Below are 24,676 nucleotides of genomic sequence, written 5' to 3'. Positions count from 1 at the left end.
AATTCAGCCTGTTTCAAATGTTCTCATGCTTGTAGGTTTTTAACTGTCCTTTATTTGCACAAGTGCCAGTGGTTTTAGACTTTATACTGTTTATTTTATTAACTGTTACAGCTGCTGTATATTTTTTTCTTTTCCAAAAGTGCAATTAATTAATTAATGCGTACAACTTTTTAACACATAAATTGACATGGTATCCAAGTGTTAACCCAACATATAATTTATTAACTGAAGTCAATTGTGCAAGTCACTTAATTATTCAGAGACGCACAATTATCCTAATTCAGTCCTTCCAAGCGAATAGCCAAATGCACGAAAGGTCATCTTATCTCCTCGAGCAACGTTCTTATCGCACATCCAACTAACCACAAAGTTCACTAGTATGTTAACATAACTATCATTTATTTTTAGCTAAAGCAAGAATAATAGGTTGTTTCGTCTATTTGTAAAAACGGTGCGCTCTGAGTAAAAAGGGGAGCGGAGTTTAAGGATCCGCCCTAAAGCCGGTGTATGGAAACGTGATCTAAACGCGGCTGTGAATCTCGTGCTCGCTCATTCGCACTGCAGGCTCTCGCGCAGGCTTTTCTGCTCTAAGAGAGAAGCTAAGACTCTTTAAAATCACGTTACCCTTAGGCCTCAAGGGCAAAGAGTCATATATACATCACCTACTGCCAATATTTAATATCGCTGTTATCCCGGTGCCATTTCAGACTTTCAGCATGGGGAAAAAGCTCTCGACATGGACGCTCCTAGCGGTCTTTTCTCTGCTGGTAGTGAAAGGTAAGCGCTGCGCCCCTCTTTGTTGAACCCTGTGCCATGCCTACTTCAATCATTTTGTCGGCACCTTAGGCAAGCATTGATTTAAAGCATTTAGACTTTGACTTTAATGTAGGCTCATTTTTATGGAGAACACGGGGTGCAGGAATCACACAAATCACCGTCTTTTAACATCTGTCTGGGTCTGGATCATCTGTCTGGGTCGAGCCATTGCCACGGCGCTGTGCACGGCATGCTGAGGCTCAACAAATGATGTAAATGATCTAAATACGATGAATTAAATTGAATTAAACATTTTAAATCTGTTCGTTAAGCATATTAATGAGGATGAGAAGAATATTGCTGTTCTTGACCACTGAATATTCAAAGGGCATCACTAATATTAATCTGTAATTTTTTCCACTTGCGCAAACATGTATTTAGGACTATTTAAGATATTGCTATGAATAAATTTGGTTCTTTTTTTAACAGAGTGCATCACATATATGTGTATCTTAATGATGTTTCTCTTATTTCATCGTCATGTATTTTAAATTCAAATTATATTAATATTATGCCAATTTAACAGAAAATTAAATGCTTCATTTACGTTATCTAACGGCATTAATCCTGTTTTATATCTGGGCTTGAAAGAAAATCAAAACAATACTGTTCAGTACGGCTTGACATTAAATCTATTCACAGAACAGTATTATTTCCACAGTCTCCTCATCCTTGCACGGTACAGGTAGCCTTCGCTGGGAGGCTGGGAGTCAGAGCGCATGCGCATAAGAAGCCACAATGCGCCCAGGTACAGCAGAGGAGTTTGGCATTTTTTGGAGACTGCGGAAGATAGGAAGATACCATCATTTCATCACAGGGGGTTACTGTGTTTCCCCTCTTATGGTGTGAGGCACACACGAGTTAAATGTCAAAGATTCCATGCTTGTATGAGTAAAATCATGTAGGCGTATGAAAAACAATGACATCCTTTTCTGAAAAAGACTACTTGAAATACTGTTCGAAGTACGAATGGTATTTTGTATAAAAATCCCCTTAACTAACCCACTATTGAAATGAATGAGGCAAGTCAGCTTCAGTTCTGGCAGAGTTAAATTGCTCCTCCCCTTTTCCTGTCAGCCACACCCCAGTGTTGTATATGTAATTAGATATACGTTTACACTCCCTAACTTGAAGACTTATTGTGTATTTATGAGCATATAGTTTTACCTCTGTTTTAGGCATTAGGTTCATGTTTTCATTTTAATTCCAATATATTTGTCAGTAATTTATCAAATATCTGTGAATAACCAATGCAACCCAACATTGAAACGTATGAACTAATGTACTGTATTTAAGCCCATAGGTATCTATTGTGAATGGGAAAACATGAGATAGATTAACTGCTGTCACGTGATGTATTGATCACATAACCGTCTGCCAGTGCTGAGCTGGCTTTGGCAGCGCTGCAGGACTAGCTGTTGCTTTTAACTTTTAGCTAAACCTTAAGTGCATTAAAACAACCAAATTTAGAAAAAGACAATGGGATTTACATATTAAAAGAGACATATAAAGAAATAGCTATAGAAGTGTAAGTCTGACCCCAGTAGAGTATTGCACCCCATTATCTGTGACCCAGTGCTAAAAATATATGGCATACATTCATTACATAAGACACGGAGAGTTGAGTCTGGCTTATTACAGAAGAAACCATTTAGAAATGTACCACCAAAAATGACACATGGGGAAAGAATCTTTGTAGAAACATCTTTTTTGTGTGCTACATGAGCACAAAATATTTTCTGTCCCTTTGTGCTTGAAGAATGCATTTGTAAGCTATTTTTTTCTTGTCTTTGTTCAAATCCAGGAATGCAGCGACACTACTGTGGAATTTGTATTATAAAGAGTCTTTAGTAAAGCTGGGCATCTGATCCACTTTTAGCATTAGCATCCATCCATCATTTGAGATTTGTTTTATGGTAACGTTACCTGATGCTGCCAGTATTGCAGTCAAATAAGAATATTACAGGCTTTGGATGATCTGCGTAAACAAAATCATGCATTTATATGAAAGCAATAAGGTACACACACATCAACATATCTCCCATATGAGAAGACTTTCTTTGATGGCAGAAAGGGAGTGGCCTAAAAATGAAAGGTGAATGACCTAACAACACCAGCTGGGGTCTTTTACAATTGATTAGATAAATAATAAACATGTATATTTGCTGAAATACATAATACATGGAAAGGTTCTATATTGATTGTTTATGTTATGAGTGCAGCTGTGCTTTATGGTGAAAATAACACAGCTGTTGACCAATCAGAATCAAATACTGAAACAAACCGTTTTATAAATTATTTTAATGACATGCTCGTTCATAATTTGAATGCTCATTTTGTTTGTTCAAAATATGATTGCACAAAATATTTTGTGAATGTTTCTTATTTTGTGTGTTTTGAAGGAATAAGTCAGGATCTGGCCTTGGCAGGTGTGTTTGACAAAGATGAACTAAGTGAGTATGACAGTTATAATGATGACAGCAGGAAAGGGATTTGCCTTACACTGTACAAAAATATATATATATTTTTTTTTTACAGAAAAAGCTGTGGTTGACAATAATTCTTAAAAAAAAAGCAAAATTGTTTACTTTAGTTTAAACCTGAAATTTACAAAAAAGTTAAATGTTCTAAATGTTCTCTGTAAACTATAAGATTACTTGTTCTTTTTCACTTCCACTGTACATCTAACAGTATTTTACTGTAAAATTACATTAATTGTAAGGTTAGATCTATTAGTTTTTCACCGTAGCGAGTTAACTTATCTGTTAACCAATTAACAGGTTTTTACTGTAGCAATTTTAGTCTGATACACTGTATACAAAAATATTTTTAGTGCAGTGTCAGACGGATTTTATTTTGTATATTACATTTAGTTTTTTTAATTCTCCAGCTGCCTCACCACCTAAAGTGGACCCAGCAGGAGGAGCAGGTGAGGGTAATCATTGTTTGTTGTAATTAATAGCACTGTAATAAGCAGAGCAAAGGCTGTTAAATGAGCCTTTTTCCAAATTAAATGATGTGATCATTTATGACCTTTATAATAACTTTATAATAATTAAAGAAATTTAATTAGATAAAATGATGTTAATGTGTTCAACAGTGAAACCCAGTCTTAAACCTGTTAATCCCCCAGTCCAGGAACCAACAAAGGCCAAGCCCAAACAATCAGGTGAGAGGCACTTAATGTATCTCAAATGCTTGTTCTGCTTGAGATGAACATAAAACAAATATCCCTACTAACCTTCTTCAGTAACAACTGGAGCTGTTAACATCTTTGAGTGCTAAAATATGTTTTGTGTCTTGTGTTATGACGAGTCAGCAGGACATTTACCCTGATAGAAATGTTCTTAAGAGCTCATAAGTTTATCTATGTAAAAAAACAGTGAAGGTTGGAAAGTAGCCTATTTTGAATGTTAAAGAATGTATAATGTAAAAGGAAATATCTCATGAATATCCTGTATTTTGGTGCTTACTAATCAGACTTCATCATAGGTTTGAATACACAGAACCCTCTGTATGTCAAATGCTTTACAATACTAACATATTAACTAACCTCCACTAACAGAAGAGATATTCACTGATTTGTTTGACACCACCATTCGGCCGGGCCTGTTGCCCCGAACACCCCCTAGTCCTCTCCGAACCTCTGTTGGCCCTCGGGAAGCCCAGTCTGGTTTGTTACCGTGCTGTCAATCTCACCGTAGAACTGTTCATCGTGTTTGTGTCCGTGTTTTTTTTGTCATGTAGATATGTGTATTCAAAGCCAGTTTTAAAGTGGGATGAAAGCCCAGAATGATTAGATATTTTGTTTAACAGTGTTCACTTTTGACTGAGTCTGGTAATAAAAGCGATCATGGCTTGTTTAGCATCATTTTGCATATAATGCTCTGAATGTTCTTCCAGATTCAGATAAAACAGAAGGCACAGTTCCTAATAATACATTATTACTAAATTGCATATCTTTCATAGATCTCAGCAAATATAAAACATGCTTTAGTTTGTACTCATGTGATGTAATCTATAATAGAATTATGGCAGACAAAATAAGTCATGGCCACAAGCACAGATTTTCTGGTGGATGTCAACTTAACTCCTTCTATGAACTTCTTCAGCGTGTCTTACACCTCAATATCACAGCACACAATTTGATCACATCCACATTTGTCTTCATTGTCATCTTGTCTTGTGAGATTGTGTGGGTTGTATCTTCGTGGCATAAAATCTGAAGCATTGTTTTGATTCACATCTCATATTACACATCTGTTTTTCACTGTCACTTGTTTTTCACATATTAAAATAACAGTTGGTACCCTGCATATTTCATTAGTTATGCAGTGAGTAATTCTTTTGGCTGATAGATTTTGGGGACTTCGATCTTGAAGACGCCCTGAACCCGGACAATGATATCAGAGGAAAGGACAAAGACTCTGGCAAAGGCGGTAGGTATTTTTCTGTTTACCTGCTTTTACCTTTCTCCATATTTCATTTTTTTTTTCAATTTTTTTGCAATTTAGTGGTTCAGTCAGACATCTTTTACAGGAATAATGTAACCTTTTGCAGAGCAGAATCCACGTTCGGATAAAACTATCCCACTAAACTGAGTTGCAATATAAGAACTCATTCTGATGAATGGTTTAGGCCAAAATAAACTGCTTCATCCCAGCAGACTTTGTTCTAGATTCTGAAGAGAAAAGGAAATTCTGAGCTGAAATAAAACTTATCCACTCACGACTAAAAACAAATAAAATATTTGTAATAAAATAAAAGAAAAAAGATAAAGCGCCCTCTAGTTTCTGCCAAAATATCCTATTGTGCATCATTATCCATTTTGTCCTTTTTCTGTAAAAGTCTGTAAATTTGAAGGTAATCAAATGCATAGCCAAAGGAATCACACAGTAAAGTCAATAATATCACTCTTACAGTCTATCACTGGGAAACTTAGGCTACTGTGTTGCTAGTCATGGATTAACCCAAGCTAGCCAGGCTTGATGGCATCTCCTGTCCCTGCCAGATAAAGTCCTCGGAGGAGGGGGCCGTGATGAAACCCAATAGCAGAGGTGGAACTGGGGGTAAGAAATAGAGTAACCGCTTCGCTTGGGAAACCCCTTCTACCACCCTCTTCCCCACTTCATCTTCTTGGCTGATAAAACACAAATTGAAACTGATCTCACTATTATTAAAATCTAATCGCTGACAGATTTCAGGTCAAGGCTTTTTAGAACTGAAGCATTAACCTAGTGATCAGCATGGCTGCTGAGCTCTTGCATCTTGACTTTGCATGAATTTTGGTTAAATCAATCAAATTGCTAGTTTCATTGCTTCCTCTAGATTGTATGCAGCAGTAGGGCTGGGTTTTGATACACATTTCATGAGATTTCAAAGTTTTTGATTAGATAACATTCAATTCTGATCTCAGTTTAATTCAATATTTGTTTATTTATAAATATTTTATGTCTATGTCAGTATTTAAACTATATTTCAGTTTTTCTGAACGATCAAAAACATTTTCTCTGAACTAATGCTGTGACTTTTACAGGGAACCCTTTACATGGTACTTCACTATTATATTTAACAACATAGATTAAATTCAACTGCTATTTTTAGATAATATGTAATGATATGAACACGTGTTGAAATGTTATCATCATTAAAATGGTGGCTTTTATTATGAAAATGTGACATTATTCAAATATCTATTACATTATTACGATATTAGGAACGTGTTAAATATAATTAATATTAATATAGTACATATATTTATCAAAACGCTTCTCTTTAGAGCTGTTTCTTGCTAAATGACAAGTTGCAGACATTAAATTACTTTCCTGAGGTAAATGTTAGGTGACATACTGTTTACAAGCTGTTTTACAGTACATCTTGAAACTCTGACAGCAATTACATGAGACATTTCAGTAAGTTGTCCTGTGTCTGTCAACATACCTTTTGATGTCAATTCATATTCTTTTCATGCTATAACTTGTAGTAAAGTTGAAGAGATAATCAGTTCTCTCTTACTCCTTACAGTTGCTGCAAGTTAAGAGTGTTTTTGACAAATGCGTTGCATCTTCATGCAATGTAAACAAGAGAGTGCCATCTAGAAGAGAATACTGATAATAATAGGATTTACTTGAATTAAACCAGTAGTATCATGTATAACATTTTTTTTTGTTGTTGCAGAAATAAAAACAGAAAAAGTTCTAATTATCTTGTAAATCAATATTAAATTGAACTGTTTTTTTTTTGGCCCAGCCCTAGTTGACAGCTCAGCTTTCTGTTTCCTGCAGTGTTGGAGTGCTGGGCTTTTCCTCTTTTGGGTTACAAAAGCTTCACCTTTGTTTAGATCACTATGGGTCTCTGACTGAATGCTGATAGGATTAGTAAACCCAAGCCGAGCCATGCATGAGCACTTTTTTAATGTTGTCCCCAGGCTAATGTTCTTTTCTACATTCTCAGGTACTCAGTTCTCAGACGAAGACCTTGAGGATGTGGGCAGTGATAACTCTTACAAACCTGACAAAGGCAAAGGTGACAAACTTAAACTGCCTGACAGATCCTCACATTGTGGGACAAGTCAAATAAAAGTAGGAGTGTCATTTGAAATGTTCATATTTCTCCAGGTGGAAGAGGTGAAAGCAGTGGCGGAAGCAGTGACAGAAACAGTGGTGGCGATTTGGATCCTGCAGATGACAGCTACAGTATGATTGCGTTAAATAGTATTCAGGGCTATTAGAAGAACATTCTGTATAGCTTTTTGCTAATTTTGTACAGTTAAATCTTTTAAGAGTGGCCAATGTGTTGATTCATAGACACCATGGCTGAGACTGGAACCATTGCTGGTATTGTGAGCGCTGTGGCTATGGCTCTGGTTGGTGCAGTGAGCAGCTACATCTCCTACCAGAAGAAGAAGTTGTGCTTCAGCATACAGCGTAAAGACAAATACATTTTCTTTTAATTGCTCCACACTGTTTGTATTTTTCCATGCATTCATTATCACGTTCTTTATCTTACCACAGAGAGTCTGAATGCAGAAATAGTGAAAGCAGATGCCCCAGATGCTGTAGTTGCACAGGAGCCACAAGGTACTGACCCCGTTTATGTTGCATTTATGAGGCAAATGTCTTCACTTAACATTTTTTGGTGAAAATTAAAGGGTAAATCCGTAGATTTTTAACTAGCTTTGTATTTTTACAATGTCGGTAGAATAAGTAATGAACGATGTGATTTATTTCTTTATTATTAGGATTTTAAGATATCCCAATTATTTGCCACTAAATGTATGCCAGATTGTACTTCCCCATATTGCCAGTTGTGTATTTTAGTTTTATTCCCAATTATACAATTTTTTTTAAAATTTTCATTCCTTCTGTTAATTTTGCTAAATAGTTGTGGTCTTAGACTGACATTTACTGGTGTGGTTGTAATATGGTGCAAAATAGTTTTTTGGTTATGGATGCCGTTCTCTAGCACAATTATAACCTACAATTTATGTTCAATAATACAAAAACTTTCTTTAATTAAACTTAATTAAAATCAATCAACTGCATTATTTCCTTCCTAATCCAGTTCAGCAAACTCTTCTCCAGCCTCCCAATGCTGAGCCACCAACAGAGGAGAATGCAGTGTAATCTGAAATGCATCATCCAAACTGAAGAGGGCGCAGTTCTAAATCGTTGTTCTCCAATTTGAATGCCACTTTTATTTACCAGCGCATTTGCACCACAATGCCCTTTTTGAATTACCAATGTGACTGTTTAAATCAACCTTAAATATAGTCTAATAATTTTTTATTACATGCATATTACATGCACATGCAACAATGCAGTTAGCCTGTTTGCAATAATACTGCTATGAAATGGAAAACACCTAATAATTTCCGAATGATCTACTGAGTCCCAAGAAAAATCAAACAGATAATGCGCTACAGTCTTTTTGTTTGTCAGTTTATCCCATCATTCCTATTGAGCACAAATGCATATTAATGAACAGTGATCCAAGTGATTAATCCAAGGTTTACAAAACAGCTGATTGGATAATCATAGAAATCTGATTTTAAAGGTCAAGACTGTTTTCCTTACGCTTTCACAGCAAGACAGGCTTAACAGATCAGTTGCTGTGGAGTCTACAGTTGAAAAAAAAGATAAAGGATTTGTGAAGGTTTTTTGTTGTTGTTGTTGATGTTTTAACATGATCTGTATATATTTGCCTTGCTTTCACAGCAGTGTGAAAAGATTGTCATACATATATGCAGGTTTTTGTGTCTTAGTGAACTTTTTACTAGAGTGACTTTTTGAGAGAGAAAAAAAATGACGAACAACTGAAGTCAAAAACTAACCAACAGCTGCTTCTTTCTAATTTGCTTTAAAATGAAACAATGACTAAAATGGGTTTAACTGTGAAGATGTGTTGACGTGTGTTGATTAAGAAGCCGTGTTGACTGCATATGTGTGTGTTAGTTGGATGTCAGTGGTTGCGATTCCTTCTTTTGAGGAATAGTTTGATTCGGCGAGATCAGAATGAGTAGATAGATTAGCGTGAACTAACTTGTGGGTGGAAGTAACCGAAGTTGTGTTTTCATGTTAGCACAATACTTAGTCTAGTAACTCTTCGTACCGCTAATTCTGATCCATTGCCTTTTGTGGGGTTTTAAGGGGTTAATGTGCTTGTATATTGCATATCGTTTTCAAGTTTGTACTCAAACTGTTGTATCAGTGTATCTCTATTTACACTTGTAGCAGTAAATGTACATAAATGTTTGTGCCCCCCACTCTTTTTGGATTATGGGGAGTAGTTTTTTCGCCCTAGCTTAGTGTTTGTACCGTTTGTAGCATGTTTGAGCTTTAGCTTTGAGACTTTTTAGAGACCTGTTACACCCTCGCTAGTTTTGCTATTGCCTTAATGAGTCTCCAGGTGCTTTCCAGTTTTGCAAATTTTCCCCACTTCATTTGCCAAGGGTCTGGTGTTTGTGCCACAGATCTTGACCAGAGCCCTCATCTCTCCTGATTTGGAAGGCCACTATCTGAAAATGGCAAGTTAGCAAAACCGGATTAAAAAGCGGCTCTGTCCTTACCATCCTCTCCCCCACTTGAGATGCTCCAGATTTTCCTGTAGCTGTTGTTTTTCACTGTGAATTCAGGTGCACCTTTGTTACCCCCAACCCAAGCCCTCGCCAATGGTGCTTTCCTTCCCAATGCCTTACCAACATTAGGGAAGACACGCTAGCTTACTAACACAGCACTAACAGTCACAACCGTTAGAAGGGCTGCCTCACTTGAATGTCTACAAACTAGACGTACTAGGTTACGTACGTTGTTCCAGTTTAAAGGTGTGGTCACATTCTCTGAAATTTCACAGGTAAAAATGTCCAGCGTCAAATGCTGTTTGCTCGCGTAGATCACTTTCAAATCACGTGGCTTTCTGTTGACTTGTGTGACTAACTTGCTTTGCAAATTGTGCGCACCAAAATCATTTGCCCTTGTGCAAAATTCCTGATCACAATGGATTCTTGTTGAAATTGTGCCTGCAAAAAAATAATAAAAAAATCTGAGCAACCATAAATGTGACCTCACCTTAACACTATTGCAGTTTAAACACATCTGAAATATTTTTTACTCACACGTCCAAGATAAAGCAGATTCATGCCTGGTGCTTTCCTTTAAAGGCGCGTCCTACAAAGAAAATCAACAAAGAGAATGTCAACGGAATGTTACTCTTTTTACTGCTTTGGCTACCAGAACAATGTAGCGTTTTTGGTGCTACACTTGTTAGAAATGAAGAACACCAAAGATGAAATGTGGTGGTTTTGCCTTTTTTGCATGTTTTTTGACTTTGGTGTCTAGTGATCCAGTGGAATGAATTTGAAACAGATAAGTGAAAGGTACAATGGTCTCGGTTAAGGCAAATGTGGAAATTCACAAGTGTCTTGAACATTTTTGACAACATTATCACCTGTTTGTGTTGAACTGCTTCCAGATTTGTTGCTTGGACACATTATGTGACTGTTAAAACCTCCCTAATTCCTTCAATTGACTAGTAGTGCATATGGTGGATGTTACATTTGTAAGGATCTCTGGGTTCTCTCTGGTGTTGTTTGGCCAGCATAGTTGCAATTTTGTCAAAACAAGGGTGTACGTGCTGAACTATACAGATATGCATGTTTTGGATTCTAGCTGTAGATATTAAAGTTTTTTCTTGTGTACTGGGTTTATTTATTAACTTGAGAAAAATGTGTTATTGGGGCATACGTTTCTGAAGTGTCTTGATTTGCACTGCCAGTTTATGGTACTGCCACAGATCAGACTGTAATGCTGTAGCTTTACCTGTCACTGAATGAACTGAAATTTGGCTTTGATGTGAACCTCAAGAAATATTGACTTTCAGCATAAAATCACAGAGTTTACATCAGTGCCTGCTCACTCAAATACAGAATGTGATGAAAATGCAATGAATTACACAGATATCAACTGGCAATCCTCTTCTAGACATTTTTATATATTTAAATGTTCTCAAATTTAACTCTGTATCTCACTTGGTGGAAAAAGATCAGCATAAAGAAACCCAATAATAAACAATTTATCTTGTCTTTGATTCCTTCCTATTTATTTTTCTTTAAATCAGGTTGCAAGTTTCGGAGTAAAAATATGTGTGTATAAAGAATAACCAGGTTTGCACAAATACAAAAATACACACAAATCAAAACAAATACATTAATTTTTAAGGTGCATTATGATTATTACATATTTTTTTAACATTATATTGCATCCCCTGTTCAAATGATCTGAACTGTTGACCATTTGTAAAGTCAAAACAGAGGATTCCAATAAAAAAGGAATGGCTGAAATATGGGAGCGATTCACAGATAAAACAAGATATTTGCACTTGCTTAATCAATCATGAGTTGATATATACATATATATCAGATGGTCCCTTTACCTTGTGTAAACATACATTTCAGTAGTACGTGAAAGTACAGTAGTAGTGCAGTAGTAGGGTATGCACATTAAAACCTAATTCCACTTTCATACAAACAAGTGCTAAAGAAAAACAAAAACAGTATGTGGTTTCAAATTGGCAGTATCGCAAAAGCAATAGCAATTCAAAACCCCATTGCTTATGGAACATAAGACACAATAGGAACACAAGCTTATAGATAGAGGAATAATATTTTTTGAGTGAACAGTTAAAAGGTTGGTCTGGTATTGGCATAAAGGCAGGCAATGCTGAGGCAGTAAAGCAAAAATCTTACACAAAAAAACTACAGAAAAAGCACAGAAATGCTGTGAAATAGAAAAAGATGCTCATTTTACCCTGACTACACACAAATAAATTATTAAAATTATGTCAATAATTACAAGTCAAATACTGGCCATAAACTTTTCATAAACTTAATTACGATCAAACGCTTTCCTGGTTATCAGTCTTTAAGAGCAGCTCCAAACAACTCAACTGAACCTGAATTGTGTGGGAGACACTATTTTTTTGAGACCCTTTTTTGGGTGTTCATGCTAGTTTACACAAGTGTATGTGTTGGGCCTCTATACATCCTGCCCAAAGCATTATTATCCAGTGAGAAACGACCAATAGATATAGACTTCACATACCTATGTTTACTGTAACCTATAGATTCCTTCCACACATTCTGTTAATGAAAAATTCTCTAATTTACACAGAGGTGTGTAGTGGTGTACCGCCATTTGAAGGAGAATATGCATGCTCTGATGAAGAGGATATAGAGTGTGATGAAGATGCTTCTTTCTGTAACTCCTCCACCTTCCTCTGTAGCTCTGCACGAAGATACAGCAGCTCCTTCAAGTTCTGGTGCACAGGCATCTGATCAAAAGTCAAAAAGCTGGTGTCAGTTATAAAAGCTTTAGTTTTCCAATGCATTGCTTAAGCTAATGTATTGAGAACATTTCACACCTGTGGTCTCATGCGGGGGTTCCAGCGTACGTAGTATCCAACCCAGAGCTCCAAATGTCTGAGACTGGCCACAGGGTACAGAACATGGTTTTCATAGTCCACATAGAAGGGGTTGGTGAAGTCCTCTGGCTGGCTATTGACGTAGGACCATAAAGACACTGTTTTACTGTTCACTTCCTAAAAAAAGAAGAAAAATGTAGAAAATATCAGCATTGGAACATCTCTAGTCTATCAAAACTACTACTGTTGGCACTGTGGCACATACATTTTCCACTCGCTCCTGTTCGCTGTTGTAAAGGAATGTACCAAACAGACAGCTGTAGAGGTGATCCAGGATAGTGATGAGGAAGAGCTCATTAAACTCAAAGGCAGTGGGAAACTGCGAACACATTATAAAGACATTCACAGTGAGTTCTAAAACACCAGCATCCATTTCATGGGAATTGACAGGAATTAGGCTCATTTTAAACATACATTTTACTATAAATATAAATATTAGTACTTGGAAAGCAAAAAAGGTGCAGCTCACCTGTCTCATCATCTGCCAAACACAGTCTATGAACTGCACAAATAGAGGCGAGCGCTCGGAGTTTGCATGATTTTCATCTCCATGACCAACACGCTGTGACAGAAGGAGATTTTTAAAAGAAATGAATACTTCCATTCAGCAAGGACATTCAAATGACAATAAATAGATTTATAATTTTACAAAGTATTTATATTTCAAATAAAAGCGGTTTTTTTTTTTTACTTTCAATTTAAAGAATCCTGAAAAAAATGTAAAATTACGTTTTTCAGAAAAATAGAGTAGCAAATGATTAATGATGATTAATGATGATTAATCGTCAAATGATTAACTGCATCCAAAATAAAAAAAATTGTTTACATAATATATGCGTGTGTACTGTGTACATTTATTATGTATATACACAAGTACACACACACACGCATGCATTATTTCAGAGCAATTTTATGTTTGTATATTAAACGCATTTATATATAATATAAATTATATGAATTTAAATGTACATTTTTTCCAAATAAGTTATGTTTGTGTATTTATATATATACACATAAATACACACAGTACCTATGAATATCATTTTTTAATAAATCAAAACATTTTTTTGGATGAGATTAATCATGTTAAATCGTTTGACTGCACTAGTAGCAAAACAATTTCCAACATTGATAACATGTCCATCTGATAAGCTGAATTCAGTTTTCTACCCCACACATATGGGTTCTCTTTCACACTCAGTGTTCCTCACCGCAGCAAACTTGTGTCCGAAGCTGATCCATTCTTTCTCCAGCAGCACCTGGAAGCCCCTGAGAGTCCTGTAGTATGAATCCAGCATCAGCATGGACAGAGAGGTGAGCTGAGCCGTGCGGTCCCAGCCGTCACTGCAGTGCACCACCACAGAGCTCTTACTCGACTCAACCTTATCTGCAATCTTCACCGCACCCGCAAGCAAAAGCTAGAAAGAGAGAGAGTTTAATCATTTAAAAGCGTCTAATCATCTTAAGCCGTCTGAGACAAATCTCGCAAATCCTAAACATTCCTCTGATTCTAGGCCAAAATCTGTAGTCTTCAATCATGTCTGCTGACTCATGGCTTATAGTAAAAGTGTGCACCTGGCTTTACTTTCTGATTCAGACTTAAGGGGAAATAACTGGGAGAAGTAAAAGTGCATAATTTCTTAGCCAATGCAACTTGGTTTGATATTTCTTGACCTTTTGCAGCGACTCTGTAAATAGCTAAATCATAAACTCATGTAGAGGTTTCAAAAATCTATTTATAAATGTGAGTAGGAGAACAAAAATATCTATTATTAATTCATACTGTAGAAATAAAGATTAGAGTTAGTGTTTACCCGTATGTACTGCAGCCAGTGTGTGGCATCTATGGCTGAATGCCAGTGGGGTTCGTCGATGGTAGGGTAGACCACCTCCTTCAGCTTACGCAGAGACTCTCTCATAACGTGAATGTTTGGGATATCCAGGAAATTCAGGTCCATGTTAGAATAGAAATTTTCATTCTCAAAACCTCCATCCTTAGCCTGAGGCATGAAACAGCAGAACATCAAGGAGTTAACATCTCCTGACAGGATCTTCAGATGTACATTAGCACAGATGGCTACTCAGTAATCGAAAACATAATGAGGGTGTGTGCTTTAAGTCTGAGAAAGTGACATACAAATCTTTTTCCTACATTTCCCAGAAAAATACCGGTACACACAGCAGCGGGTTATTTGCATGTACAGCAACATTGATGAACTGAACCGAAAAAACATCTCATCATGGAAATCACTATTACCTTGTGATTTTCAGCAACAATACTCTGTCGAGCATCAAATATGGTGAGTTTATGGGACTGTGCATTGGCATCTATGATGGTCTGGAGGTAATGCTCATCCTCCTTACACCGGCGGTCTGTCGGGCCCACCATAGGCTGACTACAGCGAACTATAGTGGCCTGAGTTTCTGGGTGGATCCATGAGAGGACCTGAAAGACAAAATGAGGCTGCTTTTGAATGCTCACATGTCAATTATTTCAGTAGTTTTTAGATTTATTCCCCAATTTTAAAATATCTGAAAAACATTGTTTACTACCAGTATTGTTTACTTGATTAATATTTTCATTCTGTTGTTGTTTTACCATGAACAGCATTTAATTTTAACAAGTACTTGGGCAAAAATGCCACTGAAAGTGAAGAAAAATGCCCCAAATGTGAAAGTGACGTACAGCCAAGTACCAATAGTCAGAATTCGTGCTCTGCATTTAACCCATCCAAAGTGCACACACACAGCAGGGAACACACACCCGGAGCAGTGGGCAGCGTTCATGCTGTGCCACCCGGGGATAAGTTGGGGGTTCGATGCCTTGCTCAAGGGTACCCCAGTCGTGGTATTGCCGGCCTGAGACTCAAACCCACAACCTTAGGGTTAAGAGTCAAACTCTCTAACTACTAGGCAAACTGGAAAAAAGATGCTTTGTAAAGTAAGGTTGCACAGACACACACACTCACTTACTGGTATGCGATGTTTTACTCTGAAAGAGGCCACTCGTTTGATCTCATCCTCTTTAATACTGGTTGGGGTGACGAGCAGAGCAGGGTAAGTGTCACACACTTCATAATTACTGTTGATCTTACTGATGGTCCAGCTCTCATTTGGCAAACCCTACAAAAAGAGAAGAGAGAGGCCGTATGAAGCCATATTATTCTCAATTTATGCATTCAGTCAGACAAGTCTATTCTTTTTCAGCGAAGTGCACGTCTCACCATTCTTTTATATTCGGACACTGGATCATAAACCTTCCATCCATCCTCTGGAAACTGCTCTTTGTATTGGAAGGCGAATAGTGACTGGAAATAAAAGGAAAAAATGGTTTGTGGAGACATGGACCAACTGCACTCAGATCTAGTGGCCAATGACTGTTTTGACTGGAGCCATGACATACCAACTCATTGGACAAGGGGAAGGCATACTTGGTCAACACCTCCAAAATCTCCAGGTTACTCTGTTCTTCCTTTTTATAAGCAAACCTCTGACTCCTCATATCCTGTTGAGATAAACCAAAAATCATTGGTATGGACAGTTTTTAAGGCTGAAATCAAATTATTATAGGGACCAATTCTCATTATTAACTAGTTGCTTATAAGAATGCATATTATTTACATTTAGGCTGTTTATTAGTGGATATAAAGCACATTTTCTGCATGACCATAGTGTCAGCCATATGACCGTTGGCTGAACATCTGATGCATATGGCGCACAAAATTGGAAACACTTAAGGAGTTTCGAAGTCGTCATAGGACTGGTTGAATTACACAGGATTTCCAGTCGATGTGTGTATTGCGTTCTTTAAAGTTCCGCTTGGAAACAAAGATGCCATGGTGCCAAATCCCCACATGGAAGAAGAAAGCCATTATGTTTACTATTGTGAAGACGAGAGCTACTAAATGCTAGATTTAAAAAAATATGTGAAATATTTAAAGTGCATGGCATAAAATCTTTAAAATAGGTCCAAGAGCTGTAATTGCGGGAACATTTCCACAGACCTAAACATGATGCGGCACAAAACGAAACGTGATTGGTTGCTTTATCTGTCAGTCATATGGCCTCTTAGGCAGGCATTGGCCAATTTGAACAAGAAGTGAGAAGTGTTTTAACTTATTGTACCAAATTGTGCATAATAATGGAAAACTGAAAGGAAAAAAAATGAAACAAAATGAACTAGCGGAGCTGATTATGATTTTTTCAAGACAGAGACGCGTTGTCCATGAATCAGCGAAGTCAATTATTACCCCTATAGACAGACTCAATCGAAACACTGACACTGAGACCTGCGTTGTGGGTGGATGTTTACTACGGGTGGAACAGACAAGCATGTGGGTGGATCGTGGTGAACCTAACCTTACAGACGATCTCCATGCCACTAGTATTCTCCCCAAGACTCTGGACACTGATAGTCTCCAACCTGCTGATGGCACCCAGGTTCACATCCAATATGTAAGGAGCATCCTGCAGAAAAGGATGGAATAAGCTGTTTGACATAATTGTTTAGGCATATAACACAATATTAAGACACTATACTGATTTTGACATTGAGAAAGAGACTAAAACACTAATGTTTCCCTCCTTACTCGTTCTAGACTGACAAAGTAGAGTTTGTAGTCTGTGACTGTGAGTGTGCCGGTCACAGCTCCAGTGAAAGGACAGATATACATCACATCTTTAACTGCAGAGACAGAAGATAACCAATGTTAGTTAACTGACACCAAACAAGCAGAAACAGGAAATGAGTCACCACGAATGATCCAGCATACCAGTGGTTTTGACTGTCTCTCCAGGGACCAGTGGGACTTCATCCATGGGTGCCTGCCTTCGCACATCCTTGAAAGCCTGCTACGGGGTAAACAGACAAAACCTCTTAAAATTCACACTGGAGGTATTTTATTCTGCTAATTTCTTGTTCATACACTACCGCTGAAAAGTTTGAAGTCTGTAAGGTTTTTTTTAATGATTTTGAAAGTCTCTTATGCTCTCCAAGGCTTCATTACTATTCAAGGTAGCATTACTATTCTTAAAAAATATTTAAATATATTTTAAAATGTAGTTTATTCCTGTGATGGCAAACTTAAATTTTCACTCAGCATCATTATTACTCCAGTCATCGTTACCTTTAGAAATCCCTCTAACATGCTGATTTGGTGCTCAAGAAACATTATCATAGTTAAAATTGATTATGCTACTTAATACATTTAATACAAAAACATAATAAAAAAGCTTAAATAAACAGTGTTTGATAAAACAGTGTTTTGATAAACAGTGTTTTTCATAATAATATAGCTGCTATCATAAAGTCTGGGCTGATGTAAGGGCTTGACAGCAGTAAAATAACCGAGAGTTGAAAAAGAAGACAGACAGAGGAAGGTTAGAGTAAGCAGGTAGTGTTGAGAGAAACTTGCCGTAGTGTGAGATGGCAGTTCATAGTCACTGTCAAACTGACAGCCATCTTCACCAGAGTCCTGAGACTGAGCACCAGACGCAGAGCAAATACAGATTGTGAGAAAGAAAGAAAGAAAGAAAGAAAGAAAAGAAAAAGAAAGAAAGAAAAGAGTTCATTAAAAAGTTCCAGAGATTTTAGTGTCTGTTTTGGAAAGAGAAAGAGAGACAATGCAGCAGAGATAATAGTTGCTCTTTAGGGGTTGATAGGTCATATCCTCACACAGAGACAGGAAGTGTTATTTAAGGAGGAAGAGAGAAAACACAAAAAACATACAGCTGCTCAGCCATCACCACTTCACTTGAAGATCTGAGCTAATGGCAACCAAATCATTCAAAAGTGCATTTTTGATGCTTCTGTTTTTTTTAAACACAGATCTCAGATTCTGGATCTTCAGCCTTACCCTCAGATTTGTCCTCCTGGATACCTGGAGATCACACATAGACAAATAGACATCAGACAAAAACAAGTTACAAACACACACACACACCTTCATGAACATGTAAGCACACAGACTGAATATCAGCCAAAATGACAAGAGATCTCCAAGTCATATTTTACCACATAACCAGAAAGAAAACTAAATAAAATGAAGGCTAGATCATTCATATTTTCTACTACCCACTATAATGTAAAAAAACCAAATTCTCATTATTTTATATAATAGTATTACTTTACATAGTATTATTATTAATTATATACTATTCAAATTGTAAAGAATAAAAGTTAAGTAGGTCTATAGGCGATCAAAGTCCTATTATAATTGAAGGAGTACCGATTGAACAAGTAACAACATATAAATATTTAGGAATTCAATTAGACAAACAGTTACAGTGGTCAAATCAAGTGGAGTATGTTTCCTCAAGAATATGTCAGCGTCTATATTTCTTGAGGAAACTAAGAGTTCATGGTGTTGACAAGGATATTATGTTACTATTTTATAAGGCAGCTATTGAGTCTATTGTCCGATATGGTATGGTAGCTTGGTTTGGTAACCTGTCAGTTAAACTAAAATCACAGCTCCAAACATTGATTAAAAGGGCGGGAAAAATAATTTGACGAGTGCCACCGTCCACTCTTAAAGAGCTATTTGAGGAGGCGGTGAGGAAACAAAGTTTAAAAATTACTAACGATCCGAATCATGTCCTCTACAGTGAGTATGAGATGATGCCCTCAGGTAGAAGGTACAGGTTACCAAACTGTAGACTGAATAGGTTTAAATTTTCATTTGTACCACTTTCTATTAAAATATTGAATAAGAACAAATAAGGGGTGTGGGTTGGTGGTAAATTATGTGTAGGGGATGTATGTTGTGTTATATGTATATTGTGTGCATCTGTTATCCCGAATGCCCAAGACAAATTTCTCCATCAGGAGACAATAAAGGCAAATCAAATCAAATCAAGTATACAGACACTACCTTTTAAAAATGTTGGGTACGTTGTTAAAAACGTAATAATAATAATAATAATAATAATAATTATAATAATAAATTAATATTTACCAAGAATACATTGAATGAACTGACTAAAAGTGACAGTAAGCTGAGACAAGACAATAAAAAAAGTCATTTTGCTTCTGTTGAATTTAATTATATAATAATAATAATAATAAAAAAAGATTTTTCTGTATTATATGACCCTTTGATAAGCTCTGGCTCCTGGGTTACTGTTACTATCTCGGACAAGCTTTACAGAATATCCCAGACCAATGAACTGGAGATTTCTGCGAGAAGCACAGTTTACTCAAATGTGCATATAGGATGGTTCAAAAAGTATATTACCGGTAATCTTACATTTAACTTCTGTAAAGACAGATTGAGAACTTGTCTGAAAATACAGCAGACAAAAACAACTGTATCTTAAAAACAGGCTTCATTTTTATGCAGAATATAGCTTCCCCTTTTTTTTCATTTTGAATATGTGATAAAATATGACAAAATGACATTTCTTCATGAGATTCATCCTGTACCACCTCGATAAAGCATAAGGAAGAGCTTATGAACAGAAGGCAAACACACAACAAAAAGACAGTGTGCAATATCCTATACTGAATGCACACTAAGGTAAAGCAGACAAACACAAACAGTGGTTATATATTTGTAGCATTATGTACAATTTCTAATATAAAGCTCAAAGCACTGGGACCTTTAAAGCAAACTGACAAACACCCTACTTCCATCACCCTTACCTTGAAATCTATCTTCTTCCCAACCTGTTGATTAAACCACAATATCATAATGGCTCACTCTGAGGCAAAAAACTAATTAACACTTGGCCACATTCCTTTTGAACACCATGTGTCTAAGCTTAAATATAACACTGTCATTTATATAAATATCCTGTTTCCATGTGTTTATTTATTTGTTAACCAGCAGAGAAATAAGTTGGGATCATGTACAGTCAGGATCCATTCATGGTCCCTATCAATCCACATGGGTTTATTTTGTGGTAACAACCAACTAGCTGGACATTATTGCAATCTCATTTATAAAATACAGGTCTGATTAAGAGTGAAAAACATTCTCTAACCTTGTATTCACGAGTAATGGCTTCTGGGGGGACACTACCACCAGAGATCTGGCTGGAGATAGTGGCTGCTATCAGCTGTTTACACCACTCCACATGAGATCCAGTAGGACTGTGCCAGAAAAAATAAAAATAAGACACTCAAGCTTCAGTCAATGCATCTGCCATTAGCTGATATAATGTGAAGCTACAAGCATACAGCAGATGCATTTATTAATGTATTAATGTAATGCAGTGCAAGTCAGTGTGGACTGAAGATGACAGATGGCATTACGAGGTCAGAAAAATGTCAGTCTGATCTTCATTGGTGAAAAATGCAACAACATTGCAACCTGGCTTTAAAAAATGTTTTATTGTTTCAGTTAATGTATCACTTCTTGGTAACACGTTGCAGGCCAACGTAACTATCTTAAAATGATGAAGGAAGGATGCTTGCTGATAGTTTCTAATGGACAGAAATCATTTAGTAATAAATAGTTTTGATATTAGTGTTATCGGAGCAAAAAAATAAACTATAATATAACGTTACAGTACATATAAAGGTAAATATCATAATAACCATGACGCGTCTTATCTCTCCATCCTGTAACGCGTGTTCGTACACCGTAGATGGCTTTATTTATGAAAAATACATATGTAATTGTACATTTGAGCATAAACCCAAGTCCCGTACCTGTCTGGTAGATCCACGCTGTCTTGACGAGGTGCAGGGATGACTCCTCCGAGGCTCCTCGGTTTACGCGGGACAGGCGGCAGCACCGGACTCTCTGAACCCGACGAATGCTGCTGTTTCTCCATTTCTCGCCTTCCCGAGCTCCGTTTAGTAAGATGTGGATGTCTTTTAGCTTCCTCTAGTTTGCTAGCGGAGTCTCTGTGTTTGGGAAGACATCTCTCTATGGCTGTTGAAGTGCAGCAGACTCCTCTGCGGTCGCCTCTCTGCTTCCTGTTCTGCTGCTGCCGCTCACAAATAGCGTTTCTCTTTATTTATGTCGAGGAGGAAGCCATGACGAAACCTCCCCCCTGCCGTCAAACCCATACATCACTAACATATCGGCAGCCACATATTGTGCTTATGCATATGTCATTTTTTTCCCCACCAGAAATTACGTTTAAACATAAACATTCGGAAGACTTTATGTATTTTAAACCGACGTTGATCTTTTGAAATCCCTATGTAACAAAGAATACTGAAAACAGTTGTATCAGATTCCACACACAAAAGCAAGCAGCAGAACTGTTTTCAATATTAATAATTATACAAAATGGTTTGAGCATGAAATCAGCATAATAAAATGGTTTCTAAAGGATCATGTGACACTGAAGACTGCGGCTGGCGAAAAATCTGAACTACATCAAAATACATTAAAAAAAGGTTATTTTAAATAGTAACATCTCACTATACCTATCGGATTTTAGGATACTGTATGTTTGACTTTTTTTTTTTTTGACATTTTTTGATTTTCAATAAGATATCCCTCATTAATATAATTACGGAAACTAATATATAACGGTTTGCTTTTAGGTTCGGCTTGTGCTTATTAAAATGTCTGGAAATCATCTCTATAAGTGTGGCTTTCATACTACCGTACTGTGATAGTATATACATTTTAGTTTTTAGAGTATGCATTTTCATTGCAGTCAAAACTTTTATGGAAGAAAATTGTTTTTATCATGTCATTACATTGTTCAGAGCATACATTTTTTTTTTATAATAATAGGCCTAATAATAATAAAAAATATATTTCATTCATAAGTTATGCTACTAGAGGACACGGGACCTGAATAATAAATATATAAAAAGACATGAATGAACATGCAGAGGCAAAAAAATAAATAAAAATGTAAATCACCAATACATTTTTAGTTTTCAGGATTTTCTTTCACCAAACTTTGTATAAAAGATGATTCTCAACTATGTTATAACAGAATTTGATATACCCTTTTTCTTTATTATAATTGTGTGTAAAATGGCCATAAACAGGTCCTCATATATAATGCATCTATAAACAATCTAATTTGCATATTAATGTGGGGCAACGTAATGAAAAAATAAGTGTAATAATGGACAAGATTTTCATAATAATATGTTATACTTCATAGGAATATTGAAATTTAAATATAAAAAAAATTATTTCCCTATCCATGTGTGGCGTGTCCCAAAATGCATAATAAACATGCTTTTAAGTCTGGTGTCCTCATATTAGGACATGTATGAAATCAATGTTTCGTAACAGAAAGTCATATTTTGATTTGAAACCACATAACATTTTCCTGAGAAGTTGATTTATGAAACAGTTAAAAAATTTGTCAGATTTAAATTATAATTACAAAATGAGATCATATTTCTATAAGAGCATCACTAAATTAATATCAGATGTTTTTGAAGACCAAGGAGAGGGAGTGGTCATGGTGAAACATCCAATCATTTAGTATCTCTGAAAAGCCCTGAGTGTGCTTAAGACTTAAATCTGTGGCATGTATAGTCTCAGAGAAATTCACTGAAATATAATGTCCTCATATGAGGATGCAGGGTCTCAGGATTAAAGGAGATTAGTCGCTCTAGACAGATTGCACTGGGAGGTTTATATGCTATAAACGCTGCACATAACCGTAATGGAAGTAACCCTTCTGTCATACAATCAGAATGCCTGGAATAATGAGCATACAGTCTTTTCCATGTGAACTCTTTAAATTAATTTAATCAGCATTATGTACAGAACAAATAGCTGGCCAACAAATAAAGGATACATGTGGGAATACAAAACACAAAGAGATCCCTCTAAACTATTATGTCTAACTTAAAATAATGTCAGAAAAAAAAAAATCAAGAGTGCAGCTTTCCTTCACTCAATCTCATGCGATGGGATTGAGAACAAAAGAATTCCCTACAGAATCAGATAGTTTTCAGATCTTTAAAATGTTACAAAGCAAAACCTAAATGCCCAATAAAAAAAGTAATTATACATGTAAGAGGATGTCCAACAAATGACCTACAATTACCAAAACCAACCAAAACAGTTTTTTTCTAATTACTTTCCTTTTTATAAAACTGTCAAATTTTACACTGAATAAAATAATTATATTTTACAACAATAGAGCTTTCAACAGTAAAATAGGTTTTTGTTTGAGGTAATTACATAGTTCTGGTACTTGTACAAAACCAAAAATAGATTTCTGTCCTTTTTCCCCCCTAAAAACAACCAACCGCAAATGGTTTGTTTGTTTATTGGACTTGTTTGTCTTCTTCACACACTATGGTTTAAACGCATATCCTCATTGAGGTCAAAGTCTTTAGAAGTTCAGTTTTCCGAGGCAGCGTGAGCAAGGACTCGATGAAGCCCTCCTCAGTCAGTCACCGCTCTCTTCCTCAGGAAAAGGCTGAATTTGGGACAGCTCAAACATATCCCAGCCACTCCGTCCTACCCAAAAGACTTTGCAGACCATGCTACGGCTCGTTGGGAGCAATACTCTCAGTTCCTCCATCAGAAACTAAATATTTGCTTTCCGTGGCAACTGCACGTCATTTTATGGGGTAAAGCCACTAGCATGTAGGACTTCAAACTGTTCAACTCCAGAACTCAGCAGGAGAAGAAACCTGTTGCTCAAACGCACAGTGAATGGAAATCACTCTATCTAAAAAAACAACAACGTCTCGCTATAAAATATACACCTGAAAACCTCAGACATGAGTAAAGGCACCAAAAAGGTATCCACGTCGCACACTTAAAAAAAAAAAACATGGTTCTGTTCAACAAGCTAATATTAATCGCTTCAGAACATTTTCCTACCATATCATACACTCACCTGAGCAGCGAATGACACTTATGGTGGAAAAAGTAAGACATTTAGACAACATATTTGCTTGCTTTAGCTTTTGAGGTCAGCCATTTGAGTTTGTGAAGCA

At 36.5% G+C, this 24,676-nt stretch overlaps 2 protein-coding genes across 12 annotated transcripts; one reads left to right on the top strand and one right to left on the bottom strand.

The window, feature by feature from the left end:
• Nucleotides 1-366: 366 nt before the first annotated feature.
• Nucleotides 367-10,237, top strand: LOC132119063 (CD99 antigen-like protein 2). 2 transcript variants are annotated; one of them, XM_059528816.1, is made up of 10 exons: nt 367-777; nt 3,219-3,269; nt 3,707-3,751; nt 3,917-3,985; nt 5,175-5,255; nt 7,270-7,341; nt 7,434-7,511; nt 7,623-7,742; nt 7,830-7,895; nt 8,380-10,237. In XM_059528816.1, exons 1-10 carry the CDS (start codon nt 717-719, stop codon nt 8,439-8,441), a joined length of 705 nt encoding a protein of 234 aa, XP_059384799.1. In that variant the 5' UTR covers nt 367-716; the 3' UTR covers nt 8,442-10,237. The 2 variants fall into 2 exon arrangements, with proteins under 2 accessions (XP_059384799.1, XP_059384807.1); XM_059528824.1 differs by having other exon boundaries at nt 370-777; nt 3,707-3,745.
• A 1,436-nt stretch (nt 10,238-11,673) lies between these two features.
• Nucleotides 11,674-21,816, bottom strand: LOC132118976 (myotubularin-related protein 2-like). Of its 10 annotated transcripts, none has more exons than XM_059528725.1 (18): nt 21,446-21,816; nt 20,776-20,884; nt 20,435-20,458; nt 18,648-18,671; nt 18,207-18,272; nt 17,565-17,643; nt 17,382-17,476; nt 17,152-17,259; nt 16,196-16,297; nt 16,017-16,100; nt 15,766-15,915; nt 15,050-15,238; nt 14,607-14,792; nt 14,004-14,210; nt 13,262-13,354; nt 12,998-13,111; nt 12,733-12,909; nt 11,674-12,642 (listed from the first exon to the last, which is right to left on the bottom strand). In XM_059528725.1, the coding sequence occupies exons 1-18, from the start codon at nt 21,568-21,570 to the stop codon at nt 12,475-12,477; spliced, it is 2,100 nt and encodes a 699-aa protein (XP_059384708.1). In that variant the 5' UTR covers nt 21,571-21,816; the 3' UTR covers nt 11,674-12,474. The 10 variants fall into 10 exon arrangements, with proteins under 10 accessions (XP_059384708.1, XP_059384714.1, XP_059384724.1 ...); XM_059528731.1 differs by having other exon boundaries at nt 17,565-17,640; XM_059528741.1 differs by lacking the exon at nt 18,648-18,671.
• Between the last annotated feature and the right edge of the window lie 2,860 nt (nt 21,817-24,676).

Source organism: Carassius carassius, chromosome 3, assembly GCF_963082965.1.
Source record: "Carassius carassius chromosome 3, fCarCar2.1, whole genome shotgun sequence".
Classification (NCBI taxonomy): Eukaryota; Metazoa; Chordata; class Actinopteri; order Cypriniformes; family Cyprinidae; genus Carassius; species Carassius carassius.
The sequence above is the reverse complement of the archived record's forward strand: the minus strand, read 5'-3'. Positions and strand labels throughout refer to the sequence as shown.

Excerpts from the sequence above, each read along its gene's own strand:
- LOC132119063 (XM_059528816.1), top strand. The coding sequence starts at position 717 with ATGGGGAAAAAGCTCTCGACATGGACGCTCCTAGCGGTCTTTTCTCTG. Across the intron at positions 3,752-3,916 it reads AGCAGGAGGAGCAGGTGAGG|TGAAACCCAGTCTTAAACCT; the intron begins GTAATCATTGTT and ends TGTGTTCAACAG. Across the intron at positions 7,896-8,379 it reads AGTTGCACAGGAGCCACAAG|TTCAGCAAACTCTTCTCCAG; the intron begins GTACTGACCCCG and ends TTCCTAATCCAG.
- LOC132118976 (XM_059528725.1), bottom strand. The coding sequence starts at position 21,570 with ATGGAGAAACAGCAGCATTCGTCGGGTTCAGAGAGTCCGGTGCTGCCG. Across the intron at positions 14,793-15,049 it reads TTGTTGCTGAAAATCACAAG|GCTAAGGATGGAGGTTTTGA; the intron begins GTAATAGTGATT and ends TTCATGCCTCAG. Across the intron at positions 12,643-12,732 it reads ACCCCCGCATGAGACCACAG|ATGCCTGTGCACCAGAACTT; the intron begins GTGTGAAATGTT and ends ACTTTTGATCAG.